At 47.1% G+C, this 13808-nt stretch overlaps 1 protein-coding gene across 1 annotated transcript; it reads left to right on the plus strand.

The window, feature by feature from the left end:
- The first annotated feature begins 487 nt into the window (after positions 1-487).
- LOC133128866 (neuromedin-U receptor 1-like) lies at positions 488-13591 on the plus strand. The gene is made up of 2 exons (XM_061242672.1): positions 488-1262; positions 13200-13591. Exons 1-2 carry the CDS (start codon positions 488-490, stop codon positions 13589-13591), a joined length of 1167 nt encoding a protein of 388 aa, XP_061098656.1.
- The last annotated feature ends 217 nt before the right edge of the window (positions 13592-13808 follow it).

The following is a 13808-nucleotide window of genomic DNA, read 5'->3' on the forward strand; positions in this document are numbered from 1 at the left end:
AACAGTCTGTATGGTCCATCTAAAATCAGTTTGAAAGCAGAGCCATAATAAAAACAGCAGTTTCTTGACACATTTGCAGATGCATTCTTAGTTAACAGCAGTTTCATTCATCAAGACATTAGCTTAACCTACAGTTTGTAATTGAGATTTTTTTGAAAATGGGTTTTTTTTTTTGGAGAATTTAAGAAGGGAAGCACTTTTGCTAGTTTATAGAGGCACTCTCAGAAGGATGCATTACAGAACGGAAATAGGAAGAATTAGGTAAGACCAATTTTGAACCTTCAAGAAGCCAGGAAAATGCACTCGGTTTTGTGCAACGCAAATGGGAATTTCGTTTCTTTCCACTAGGTGTTTGGAGATGGCCAGCTTTAACTGTTCTTCTGTAGACATTTCTGAGTCTTCGGACGTTCTGGTAAATTGCATCGAGGGTGGGATATGCAACCAGAGCTCATCACTGCAGGGGAATAATGACTTCCAAGCAGTGGACATGTGTCTTGGCGATGAGCAGTACCTCTTGAAGTACCTGGGGCACCGTAGGTCTCCTGCCTTTTTGCAAGTCTGTGTTTCCTACTTGCTCATATTCCTGGTGGGGGCGGTGGGAAATGCCCTGACCTGCACGGTTATTGCCCGCAACAAGGTGATGTGGACGCCCACCAACTACTACCTTTTCAGCCTGGCAGTGTCAGACCTTCTGGTTCTCATTTTTGGCATGCCCCTGGAGCTGTACGATATGTGGAGCAACTACCCCTTCCTCTTCGGCGAGGGTGGCTGCTACTTCAAGACCTTCCTCCTGGAGACCGTGTGCTTCGCCTCTATCCTCAACGTGACGGCACTCAGCGTGGAACGCTACATCGCCGTAGTCCATCCCCTAAGGGCCAAGTACGTGGTAACTAGGGCTCACGCCAAGAGGGTGATCCTGACCGTATGGGCGCTGTCCATGATCTGTGCCGTGCCCAACACCAGCTTGCATGGGATCGTCACCCTACCCCCGAGGTTCGGCCACCAATATCCCGAGTCGGCCATCTGCACTTTGGTCAAACCCCAGTGGATGTACAACCTCCTCATTCAGGTGACCACCCTGCTCTTCTTCCTGCTGCCCATGCTGACCATCAGCGTGCTGTACCTGCTCATCGGCCTTCAACTCAGGCGGGAGAGGATGCTCATCGCACTTGAGGCCAAGTCGGGCCTGAGCCACAGGAGCTACAGTGGTGTCCACAGCCAACAGCAGAGAGTGCGTCATCAGCAAGTCACCAAAATGCTTTGTGAGTTTCTTGCCCAACCCCTCTTACTCTGCTGCACCCCCTTCTAACTTTGCCCCAACTCCTCCTCGTTTGGTCCCAACACACTCTGCCCTGCCCCCTCCACACTATGCCCCATGCCCTCTCTACTCTGCTCCACCCCCTTCTCACTTTCCCTCATCCCCTCCTCATTCTACAGTACATTTACCTTGTTTTACGATTTGACAAGCATGTACATTGTGTATGTACACTCAGTGAACACTTATTAGGTATTTATTAGACTTATTTTGCTTATAAACTGCTGTAGCCTATCCACTTAGAGTTATGATGCGTTGTGTGTTCAGAGATGCTCTTCTGCATAACACTATTATAATGTGTGGTTATTTGCGTTACTGTCACCAATGACCAGTCTGGCCATTCTCCATTCTCCTGTCTGCAGAACTGCTGCTCGCTGGATTATTTCGTTTGTTTTTTGCACCATTCTTTGCAAACTCTAGAGATTAGTGTGCATGAAAATCCCAGGAGATCAGCAGTTTCTGACATATTCTAATCACCCTGTCTGCCAACAACAATCATTCCATGGTCAAAGTCATGGTCGGAAGCTCCTGACCCGTATCGATATGATTGTATGCATTGTACTGCTGCCACACAATTGAACGCATGAATAAGTATGTGTAATTAAGTAATAATGTTCCTACTAACATGTTCGGTGAGTCTATATGGAATATATTTCCGAATTTATATTTTAAAACTAAACGTGATACTAACCAAAACATACATTTGTATGACAGGAGAGTTTTTTTTTGTTATAAGCAGGAATAGGTAAACAGGTTTACATTTGTATAGTACAGTACAACACCCTTGCAAGAATTGCATCCATTCTGAAAGACTACATACTAAATACAGGGTACAGTATTTCAAGACTGCATTCAGTTGAATGCAACTACCAAATTTGTGCAAAGAAAATAAATTATAGACATGTTGAGTCATCAACGGTTCAAATTATTGTTGCGTTCATATTTACATCAAACAAAAAACTGTGACGTAATAGAACTGCAAAACGGCGATTGCTAAAAACAGCAGGTTCTCCCCATGCCACGCTTACGGTTTACAACCCTCACCTTGCCATAGATTCAGACAATAAAAGGCATACTCTAACAATCCTTAATACTGTTTCTCTACGTCAAAAAATCATGTTCCAATATAAGAACAAAAATATTCAATTCAAAACTTTCAGAAACTTGTTTTTTTTTCTTTTATTCCATGTCCAGTCGACATATTTCCAGTTTGGTAGAAATATATGTTTGTTTTTCAATTATTCAATACAGCCAAACTTATGGAACCAAATATCCCCCACCTGGTTATGAAGCTACGCCTGTCTTCTGACTAACGTTGAAGTTTATTTTGTAATCTGGTCAGCCTTTTTTGAGAATTATATTTTTGCTGGGACTATACCTAAGCAAATGCCGTCTTGAACTACTTCTTATGGTTGCGTAAATACATTGCTAGGTCATTTCAATACTGAACTATGTAAAACACGGTTAGCATTCGCATTGCAGAATGAATATACAGAGGTGCTGTGCATAATTACAGAATTTGGACTTGCTATAGGTAAACCTGAAATTGTATACTTTTGTTATATAAAACATACTCTCATACATTTTGTCTCTAGAAATCTGCTTTAATAGAGAATTATGCTTTTCTGATCATTCATGTGTCAAGACAAAGAGAAAAAAGATGTGCAGATGTTTTGTATTTGGAGAGATTTGGGAACACTTGAGGACATCTGGGTGCAGTTTTGGGAAAACTCATGTGAAATTTGAATGGCTATCAATATCTTTACCATATTGTGTACACTAGTTGACAGTTTGTGCAAAAATATAAATTAGTATAGTGTAACCTTTGAGTGTGTACATGCACCTGTAATTACATGCTCTGACATACATTTTTTCTGACTCAATTTCCCCAATTGTACAAGCCTTTCTTTAATTTAAGTATTCAACTATGTGTGTGCAGTAAATCATTTTGAGAAATTGACACTTTTATAGAATTAGTACAAAATAGGTGGAAATGTCCCTCTAGGGGGGAAAAGTGGAAAGGGTTAAAGTATAATAAAGTATATCTAGCACAAAAATGTTGATGTATCCTGCTTCTGAACCTTGACAAATATTCACCACATGGTGGCACTCAAGTAAAATATAAAATTATCACATTTCATTTCAACCTCAATATTAAATATATTTTGATGGATTTCCAACTTCTAAATGTATAACCAAAATGACGATTGCCAAATGAATTAAGTAAATGAAAGAAAGTAAATAACACTTCATATTTGGTTGCATATCCCTTACTTGCAATAACTGCATCACATTGACATTACCAAACTGTTGCATTCTTTTTTTGTGATGCTTTTCCAGGCTTTTACTGCAGCTTCTTTCAGTTGTTGTTTATTTCCAGGGTTTTTTCCCTTCAATCTCCTCTTCTGGAGGTGAAATGTATGTTCAATAGAGTTAAGGTCTAGGGATTCTCATTGCCAGTTTAAAACCTTCCACTTTTTCTTTTTGTTGTGTTGGCGTTATGTTTTGGGTCATTGTCTTGCTGCATGATGAAGTTCCTCCCAAATAGTTTGCAGGCATTTCTCCTCAAGTTGGCAGACAGTGTTCTTTTGACTTCCGAATTCATCTTGCTGCTACCATGATGAGTTACATCATCAATAAAGATTAGTAAGCCCACTCCATGTACGCCCAAGCCACGACACTTCCTCCACTGTGCTTCACAGATGAGCTCTTCTGTTTTGGATCATGAGCAGAACCCTTCTTTCTCCATACTTTGGTAGAGTAGACATTCAGAACTATTTCTTGTTTAACCAGACAATCTAACATATCTGGGCAACAAGAAACACCTGTCAGTCACATGTTCCAATGCTTTTGCTCACCTAAAAAAGGGGTGGTCTGATACAAAAGGTGATACGTCATATGTTGTTTAACAAATCTATATATAAATACCAGGAAATAAAAGCTTGGATCTGTCATCTCGTGTACATCTTTTGACCTCAAACTCAGTTGTCTTCAGTGTATGGCAAAAACAAAGGAATTGACCTTGCTGTTCCGATACTTTTTGAGACAGTATATTGTCCCTATCTGAGACGTTTTGATGTAAACTGGGAGCCTTTACTTTACATTTTGATACAGACTGTTCTCCTGTTCAAGTAGAAAATGTTTTCATTTCAATTTTCAGAGAAAATGAAAGTGAGTGTGATAAGTTCATAATCTCTGCTTCACTTGCTTCATACATAATGGAGGAACCCTTGGGGCTACACCGGTCTCACAGCTGGGCCACAGTGGGGATTCTATCAAGATAGGAGGTGCTTTTTTCAGAGATTTGATCTGACATGGGTCAACAAAAAAATTGTCTCTTTCAATATTTTCTTCATTGATTTTCTGCAAAACACAGAGAAACGTGTCCAAGAACAATGAACACCCTATTCCTAAAAGTATTTTAAAGAATGCTTATTTAGAAGATATGCACAAGCAGACCCTGAGCCGGCTGCTGGTATAAACACTGCAGTTTTTAGGACCACAAACATCCCTGGGCCACAGAATTTAAATTTAAAATAGTCTTTTGTAAAAAGGTTTAATTGCTTATAGTATTGTTACCGATGTGTCCATGTCAATTGGTACCCCAGTCTACTATCACTTCCACACGATGGAACAATTTATTTGTCCAATACCTACAGTATATTGTGAATTGCCTCATAAAAGATTTGTGTAAACATGCTAATATGTAAAACATGTCGGGGAAAACAGGAAAATAGTCTCGCATTTTATATGAACAATCTTCATATAAAAACACATTTTAGACCACATCCTTGCATGGGGGCCTTAGTTCAACACATAACAAAGAGGCAAATAAAACACAGTGGCAAAATCTGTAATCCCTATCTGAAAACCTTTCACTAACAGCAATTCACTAAAACAATGCGAACAAGTAATAGCACATTCAATTCAGTTTGGATAACAAAAAGAAAAAAATAACAAAGCACTTGAAATTGAATTCAACATATTGTACCACCAAGGAAAGGAAGATTATTCTAAAAAGGTATTACAAAGAAAAATTATGAAGCGGTATTGTATTGCAGGAAAAATAAAAACATTCAATGTCCATATCCCATGGAGGATTCACAAACAGGTAGAGGAGGGGCCCCTGTCAGTGCAGCAGTCAATCAGTCAATGGAGGCAGGCCAGGTGATGGGAGAGGGTGGCAGAAAAATGACTGATACAGTAACAATTAATAATGTCTGTTTGCTAGAAAGCTCCGATATGTCTTCCTGTTTTTTTTTAAAGGCATCTGTGTCTTCTAACAATTAGTGTTACAGCTGCAATAACTAGTGTATTTACTCCACATTATATTAACATCATTATGTATAGCATACAATGGGCTCCAGAATTATTGGCACCTTTGATAATAATTCATAAAAAGTGCTGTAAAAAAATATATTAAAAAGTTTCTTTCCAACATGTGTAAAGTAGTGTGCTTTAGTGATTCAATGGAATGAACTGAAGTCTTTTTTATTGAATTATTTTTTAAATAAAAAATTGATTTCCTCAAAAAAAATTTTGTACCCATGGTTATTGACTTAGTATTTTCCTGAGAATTTGTGATAAGGTTAGACCACATATTTGGAGATATTTTTAACCATGCCTCCTTTCAGAATCATTGATATATTTGGGATATGCCCCTCTTCAGTTCAGACCACAGGTTCTTCATAGGATTTAAGCCTGGAGACTGAGATGGCCATTGCAGAACGTGGTTGTTGTTTTTACTTTAAAAAACTTGTGGACTTTGATGCATAGTTGGAGTCATTGTCTTGCTGGAAAATCTACCTACAACCAAAACCCAGCTTCTAAATTTTTTGCCAAGATTTCCTGGTACTTTGTTGAATTCACTGTGCCATTGATTAAATAGCGCCCCTGCACCACTGGCAGCAAAACATCTCCAAATCATCAGTGGCCCACTGCCCTATTTGACAGTAGGTATAAGGTGCTTCTCCTTGTATGCATTCCATTTTGCTGCCAAACATGTTGGTGGTATGGCCAACACATTCAATTTTGGTCTCAGCTGACCATAGCGAGTTTCTTCCAGCCTGGTTAGTAGTGTCTCATTAGCAACTGCTTCCCCACCACACTGTCACAGAGGAGCACCATTACCTTGTCACTGTATGCTGAGATGAATTGCGTACATGTCTTGTTTTTTTACAACAAAAAATTAGACTTTACACATGGACAAAAACCAAAGCTGATCTGGAAGTAATTTTTTTTTTTTATTAGTCATAATACAAGTTGCACTATTCATGACATCATGAGCGAACTTGCTTTTTAGAAAATGGTCTACATAAGCTGTTTCAACACTAGCCTAGCTTGAAGTTTTTTTCAGCAGAGTAGTGATATGATGCCGCATACCCATAATATTGATTATTACAATAAATTAAAAATACAATTAGTGTTAGCAGCTAGGTTCAGAAAAAAGACAATTTAAAACCAGAGTGGCTTAACCTGTGACATGAGCCAATAGCTGATGATAAATGGAATGATAAATAACAAATGTGGTGGTAATGAATGACACAAGGTGGTTCCTTTTTCAATCAAATAAACACATCTTTAATCAAATTGCATACAGTCTTTTGTTAATTCATGTGTTGATTATTAGATGTGGTCATTTGATAATTGTAAATGTGGCACAGAATAGCTTCCATAATAATTTTGGAATAATAATTTTTGGTTTTCAGAAAAATTAGATTACTAAATAAAAAATATTGAAACATAAGAGTAAATGTATTGAAATAAAAGTATCGAGTTTCCCCATATGTTTGAACATAAAATATACACTGTGGTAACCCACTGGTAGAGAGAGAGAGAGAGAGAGAGAGAGAGAGAGTAAAATTGGTGGAAAAAAATTAATTTATTATAATTTTTTTCTTTTCTTTTTTTTCCCAGTGCTGGTGCCTTCAGGGCACTTCTTTAGTGTCCAGGACAAACGAGAAACATTCCCTTCTCACACACGGGAATCGGATCACAAAAACGGTAAAAAAAGGAAACTAGAAAATAAGTCCGTGCTCAAAAAAATTCGGGATTTCAAAAAACGGTAACTGGTAACTTAGGGCGGACTTCAGGCGGCGGGGTGGGGCCGTGATCTCTCCGGGGTGTCCCGGCCTCGGGAGTCCGCTTCCCCCCGCCTAGGCGTCTAGGAATTAAATGCACAGGTTAGTTGGCTTCTAGCCGGATTGATGTGCTCACGTGGCGTTCACTCGGTTGCACTGGCTCCGCGGGTCTCCTCTCGTTCGCCCCTGAGCCCCGCTCTGCTCCCGAGTTCGCCCTTTTGTAGGGTGTTGCTCTCCCCTCGAACTCGGTGCAGCTGTGCCTGGTTAATTGCGAGAGGTTAGTGGCGTGCATTCCGCACATGTTTCGGTGGTGCTAACCGTGGTGCTGATTCCTTTTCCGGCGCGGCTCTCTCCAAGGTGCCGGTCCCTCAAATACGTCCACGGGAAATATTCCCCGCAAATTACTTTCCCCAGCTCCTGGCGCCGTCGCACAGCCCGCCCCTCTTCAGTGGTGTACTGATCCTTGATCGGGCCACCACATTTCCTCCCCCTCAGCTCCCAGCCCTCGGTGGGAGCGTTACTATAGAGGCCCTCGTTCATTCTGGACAGGGCATCCGCGTTCCCCTGGAGTCTCCCGGCTCGGTGCTCGACCGTGAACTTAAAGCCCTGCAATTCCAGGAACCACCGGGTCACCCGGGCGTTAGTGTCTTTGCATCGATACATCCACTTCAGGGGGGCGTGGTCAGTTATTAAGAGGAATTCCCTTCCGAGCAGGTAATATTTTAGCTTACCCACTGCCCACCTGATGGCCAGGCACTCCTTTTCCACCGTGCTGTAATTCCTCTCGTGCTTCAGGAGCTTCCTGCTAATGTAGGTGACGGGGTGTTCGGTGTCATCGTAGACTTGGGACAGGACTGCTCCCAGGCCGGTCTCCGAAGCATCAGTCTGCAACACGAACGGCTTGGTAAAGTTAGGAGTGGTCAACACCGGTGCCTGACCCAGGGCCGCTCTCAGGTCTAGGAAGGCGCGCTCGGTGTCTTCCGACCACTTCACAGTGTGCGGTTGGTCTTTCTTGATGACCTCGTGTAGGGGAGCTGCTCGAGTGGCAAAGTCGGGGATAAACTGCCGGTAGTACCCCACTAACCCCAGGAAGGTGCGGACTTGCCTTTTGGTGCTGGGTCGAGGCCAGTGCGTGATCCCGTCTACCTTCCGGCTCTGGGGTCGAACGCACCCCCGTCCGACGGTGTGTCCTAAGTAGTCGGCCTCCTCCAGGCCCAGGCGGCATTTAGCGGGGTTAGCTGTGAGCCCGGCCTCCCGGAGTGCCCCCAGCACAGCCTCCAGCCTCTTCAGGTGGCTCTCTCAGTCAGCACTGTGGATCACAATGTCATCTAAATAGGCAGCAGCATACTCCCTGTGGGGCCTCAGTATTTTGTCCATGAGGCGTTGGAAGGTGGCGGGGGCTCCATGGACTCCGAATGGGAGGACCCGATACTGGAAGAGGCCGTCCGGGGTGGAAAAGGCCGTCTTCTCCCTCGCCTGTGGTGTCAGGGGTACCTGCCAGTATCCGCGGGTGAGGTCCAGGGTGCTGATGTAGCGGGCTGGGCCCAGCCGCTCAATCAGCTCATCTATACGGGGCATGGGGTAGGCATTGTACCTGGATATTTCGTTCAGGCGCCGAAAGTCCTTGCAAAAACGCCAACTTCCATCGGGTTTTGGCACGAGCACCACCGGGCTGGACCAGGCGCTTTGTGATTCTTTGTGATCACCCCCAGCTCCAGCATCCTCGCCACCTCCTCCCGGATGGCCTGTCTTCTAGCCTCCGGGATCCGGTATGGTCGCAGCCTCACCTTCTGCCCCGGCTCGGTGATGATGTCGTGCTGGATGAGCGTGGTCCGGCCTGGGAGGGGGGAAAACACGTCCCGATGTCGACTTACCCCCTCCCGGAGATCTTGGCGCTGTCGGTCCGTTAAGTGTTCCCCGGTGGTCACCTCTGGTGTTCCGGTGGCGCCCCCTGCTGTTAGACATAGGGGAGCAGAGTCGTGCACGGGTTCATGCCATTTTTTTAATAGGTTGACATGGTAGGTCTGGAGGGTATGTCTCCGCTCTACCTGCCTTAGGGTGTAATTGACCGGCCCGACTTTGGTGACCACTTCGTAGGGGCCATGCCACTTAGCCAGGAATTTACACTCACTCGTGGGGACGAGTACCATTACCTTCTCTCCGGGTTGGAACTCGCGCACCTGGGCATTTCTGTTGTAGAGCCGGGCTTGCTCTGCCTGGGCCTTACCCATGTGCTCCCTCACCATTGGCCAGATTTTCGCCATTCTTTGGTCCATGTTCGCCACATGTTCCACCAGGGAGCGCTGTCGGGACGGCTGTTGTTCCCAGGCTTCTTTGGCCAGGTCCAGCAGGCCCCGGGGCCGCCACCCGTAGAGTAACTCGAAGGGAGCGTATCCTGTAGACGCCTGCGGAACCTCACGGATGGAAAACAGCAAGTACGGCAGTAAATGATCCCAGTCCTTACCGTCGGTGGCCACCATCTTCCTCAACATGGACTTCAGGGTCTTATTGAAGCGCTCCACCAGGCCGTCAGTCTGGGGGTGGTAGACCGACGGCCGCAGTTGTTTCACTAGCAGCAGCCGACACATTTCTTTCATTTTCCGGACATGAAACAGGACCCCTGGTCAGTTAGTACCTCCTCGGCAATCCCAACCCTGCTGAACAGTAAAAACAGTTCTTTTGCCACATTTTTTCCTGTCGCGGCCCGCAATGGTACGGCCTCAGGGTAGCGGGTGGCATAATCTAAAATTACCAGAATATAGCGGTGACCCCTGCTAGACTTGGGTAGGGGCCCCACGATGTCCAGGGCTATCCTGCGGAAAGGTACATCGATGATGGGTAGCGGGATTAGCGGGTTACGGTACGTTACCTTTGGGCTATGTAGTTGACAAACCGAGCAATGCTGGCAATAGTCCTCCACAGCTTTTTTTATGCCCGGCCAGTAAAACCGGGTTAAAATCCGCTCCATCGTCTTCTCGCGCCCCAGGTGCGCCCCCAACAGGTGGGTGTGGGCGAGGTACAGGACTTTGGAAGTGTGGGTCTGGGGGACAAGTAGCTGTTCCACTTCGTCCTCCTTAACCCTACTCACACGATACAGTAAGCCATTTTGTACTTTAAAATAGGGTATGGTCAGCCTACTCACCCCGCCTTGGGGAACGCCCTCGATAGAGGCTGCAGTTTTCCAGGCCTGGGCGAGGAGGGGGTCTTGCAGCTGGGCGGAGCCGAACTCTGTTGGCGCCCCCGGGGTCTCTCGTGGGAACCCCGAAAATTCCCCTGTGCTGCTGTGTTCGGCCACCAGGGATTGCTGTGGGGTCGATCCCTCCGGGGCAGTATCAGTGGTCCCGGTAGGGGGCTGGGATGTGGGTCTTCTCCCGGCGGGGGTCGGGGCCTCCTCGCTGTCACTCTCTGCGGACGGGGCTGCCCAGACCGGGTGGTGCCCCCAGGGTCCTTGGCGGCGGGGTCTTGGGGTGGCAGCCGGTCTCCCGGGGGTGGGTCTCTCCTCCCAGTAAGTGAGGAACAGTGGACAGTCCCGGCCCAACAGCACCTCCACTGGCAAGTTTTCAACTACGCCCACCTTCCCAGTGAATTGCCCCCGCGGGGTGGTGATGGTTACCTGGGTGGTGGGGTAGTGTCTCACGTCGCCATGGATGCAGGTGACCGCGATTGGGTCACCTCGCTCCTCTCCTGCTATGCCAGGCCTCACCAGGGTAATTGCACTTCCGGAGTCCAGCAGGGCCTCTGCGTCGTGGCCCCCAATCCGGACGGGCAGCCGTGGGGCAGACGTGCCCTTGTGAGCCCAGCACGTGGTGAGGTAGTGGCAGGGTCCACCCATCTCGGGGGCAGTGGCCATGGATTCTTCCCTCCCCGGGCAGTCCCGGCTCAGATGGCCGTCCCGGCCACAGGCGAAGCAGCGTCTCGTCTCCCTCTTTCGGGCCGCCTCGACCCTGTCCTGCTCCGTCCACTTAGGTCTGGTCCGGGGCTCTGGTCGGGCCGCAGCGGGGGGTCTTCGGGGGCTATCGGGTCGCGTCGTCCGGATCATCTCCTGCGCCACCTGGCGGTTCTCCAGGAGATTGACCAGGGCGTCGATGGTCCGGGGCCCTTGTTGGGCCACGTACTTCCTTACATCCAGTGCCAGGCCCCGGACACAGCGGTCCAACACCACCCTGTCAAGGAGGGGCGGTCCGTCGCCCTCCACCAGCCAGCTCCGGGTCAGCCGCCCCAGGTCCATCACTTGGGCTCGCGCGGGGAGGGTGGGGTCATACGTCCACCGGTGGAACCGCTGGGCCCGGGCCGGCAGGCTGTAGCCGTACTGTGCGAGGATGGTGGCCTTCAGGGTTGGGTAGTCATTGGCTTCAGCTGGGGGCAGGCTCCGGTACGCTTTCTGGGCCTCCCCGCTGAGGAAGGGGGCGAGGATGGAACCCCAGGCATCGTGGGGCCATTTCTCCAAATGTGCTGTCCGCTCAAACGTTTCCAGGTACGCCTCGACCTCATCGTCCGGTGTCTGCTTGAGTAACAGATCCTTTGGTGCTCGGGGGGGCGCCGCCGGTCCACTCTTCTGGCAAAGTTCCGCCACTGCCTTCTGCAGGGCGCCTTGGGAGCGCAGTAGCGCGTTGATGGCTTCCTCCATGTTAGGGGGCGGGGCTGGATCTTATCCTGGGTCTCTCACTCACGGTAGCTGGGTCCACGTGCCCGCATTCTCCACCATATGTGGTAACCCACTGGTAGAGAGAGAGAGAGTAAAATTGGTGGAAAAAAATAAATTTATAATAATTTTTTTTTTTTTTTTTTTTTTTTTTTTTTTTTAGTGCTGGTGCCTTCAGGGCACTTCTTTAGTGTCCAGGACAAACGAAAAACATTCCCTTCTCACACACGGGAATCGGATCACAAAAACGGTTAAAAAAGGAAACTAGCGCTTCCCCCCGCCTAGGCGTCTAGGAATTAAATGCACAGGTTAGTTGGCTTCTAGCCGGATTGATGTGCTCACGTGGCGTTCACTCGGTTGCACTGGCTCCGCGGGTCTCCTCTCGTTCGCCCCTGAGCCCCGCTCTGCTCCCGAGTTCGCCCTTTTGTAGGGTGTTGCTCTCCCCTCGAACTCGGTGCAGCTGTGCCTGGTTAATTGCGAGAGGTTAGTGGCGTGCATTCCGCACGCGTTTCGGTGGTGCTAACCTTGGTGCTGATTCCTTTTCCGGCGCGGCTCTCTCCAAGGTGCCGGTCCCTCAAATACGTCCATGGGAAATATTCCCCGCAAATTACTTTCCCCAGCTCCTGGCGCCGTCGCACAGCCCGCCCTTCTTCAGTGGTGTACTGATCCTTGATCGGGCCACCACAACACTCAGTAGCGGCGCTTACATGCTTTTTTATTTTGATCGGCCTGTTAATCCGATTAAACATGGAATAAAAGGCTCCATGCAAACGGAGCTACTGACCACTTTATTAGGTAGAACTGTACACCAGCTTATTAATGCCAATAAGCCAATCACATGGCAGCAACTATGCATAAAAGCATGGAGACATGGTGATCAAGTTACTTTGACCATGGAATGATTGTTGGTGCCTGACAGGATGGTTTGAGTATCTCAGAAACTACTGATCTCCTGGGTTTTTCTGTCACAACATGCCTTTAACTGTGCCATTTCACCACTAACCCAGATGTGTGTGTGTATATGTGTGTGTGTGTGTATGTGTATGTGTGTTCATGTCTGTGTGAATGTATTTGTACGCGTATGTGGTTACATGTATACAACCTGTCTGTTTGTGTGCATACATGTCTTTGTGTGTGTGTGTGTCTGGTTGTGTTTTTACAGGTGTGCTGGTGATAGTGTTTGGGATCTGCTGGGCTCCCTTCCACACAGACCGCCTGGTCTGGAGTTTTATCAGCGGTTGGACAATCCAGCTACGGCAGATTTTTGAGTACATTCACCTCATCTCTGGCTTCTTCTTCTACCTCAGCTCTGCCGTCAACCCAATTCTCTATAACCTCATGTCCACCCGCTTCAGAGACATGTTCAGGGAGGTGACCTGCAAGTGTGTCTGTGCCCGCCGCAGGTGCCCACCCAACAGAAGCCCAGTGACCCACCTCACCCTGCGGAGTACCGTCTACGATGTTCCTCCCGGCAACAGCGCCCCCAACTCCGAGGGGGAGAACTGCAGCAAATGCACAGGCTGGCAACAAGAGTGTGAGACCATTGTAACTTAGCAAGGGATCCTGAAGGGTTAAAAGTTATCAGTATTGAATTATGTATTTATTTGTATAAAAATGAAGGGCTTGAGTAAAGGCATTCAAAAATGTATTTTACATACTTACATTTCTGGAAGCAAGAGCATTCACTTCTGAAAGTTTGCTTTGATTTCCCGATAACTGACTTGACAATTAGATTACTATTAATGCGGAAACTTGCAAATGTTCACAGCTT

This window comes from Conger conger, chromosome 5 (assembly GCF_963514075.1).
Source record: "Conger conger chromosome 5, fConCon1.1, whole genome shotgun sequence".
Classification (NCBI taxonomy): domain Eukaryota; kingdom Metazoa; phylum Chordata; class Actinopteri; order Anguilliformes; family Congridae; genus Conger; species Conger conger.

What these genes read in the sequence shown, in the direction of transcription:
- LOC133128866 (XM_061242672.1), top strand. Translation starts at nt 488, where the DNA reads ATGTGTCTTGGCGATGAGCAGTACCTCTTGAAGTACCTGGGGCACCGT. An exon ending in GCAAGTCACCAAAATGCTTT is followed by an intron (nt 1,263 to 13,199) that starts GTGAGTTTCTTG and finishes GTGTTTTTACAG; the next exon opens with GTGTGCTGGTGATAGTGTTT.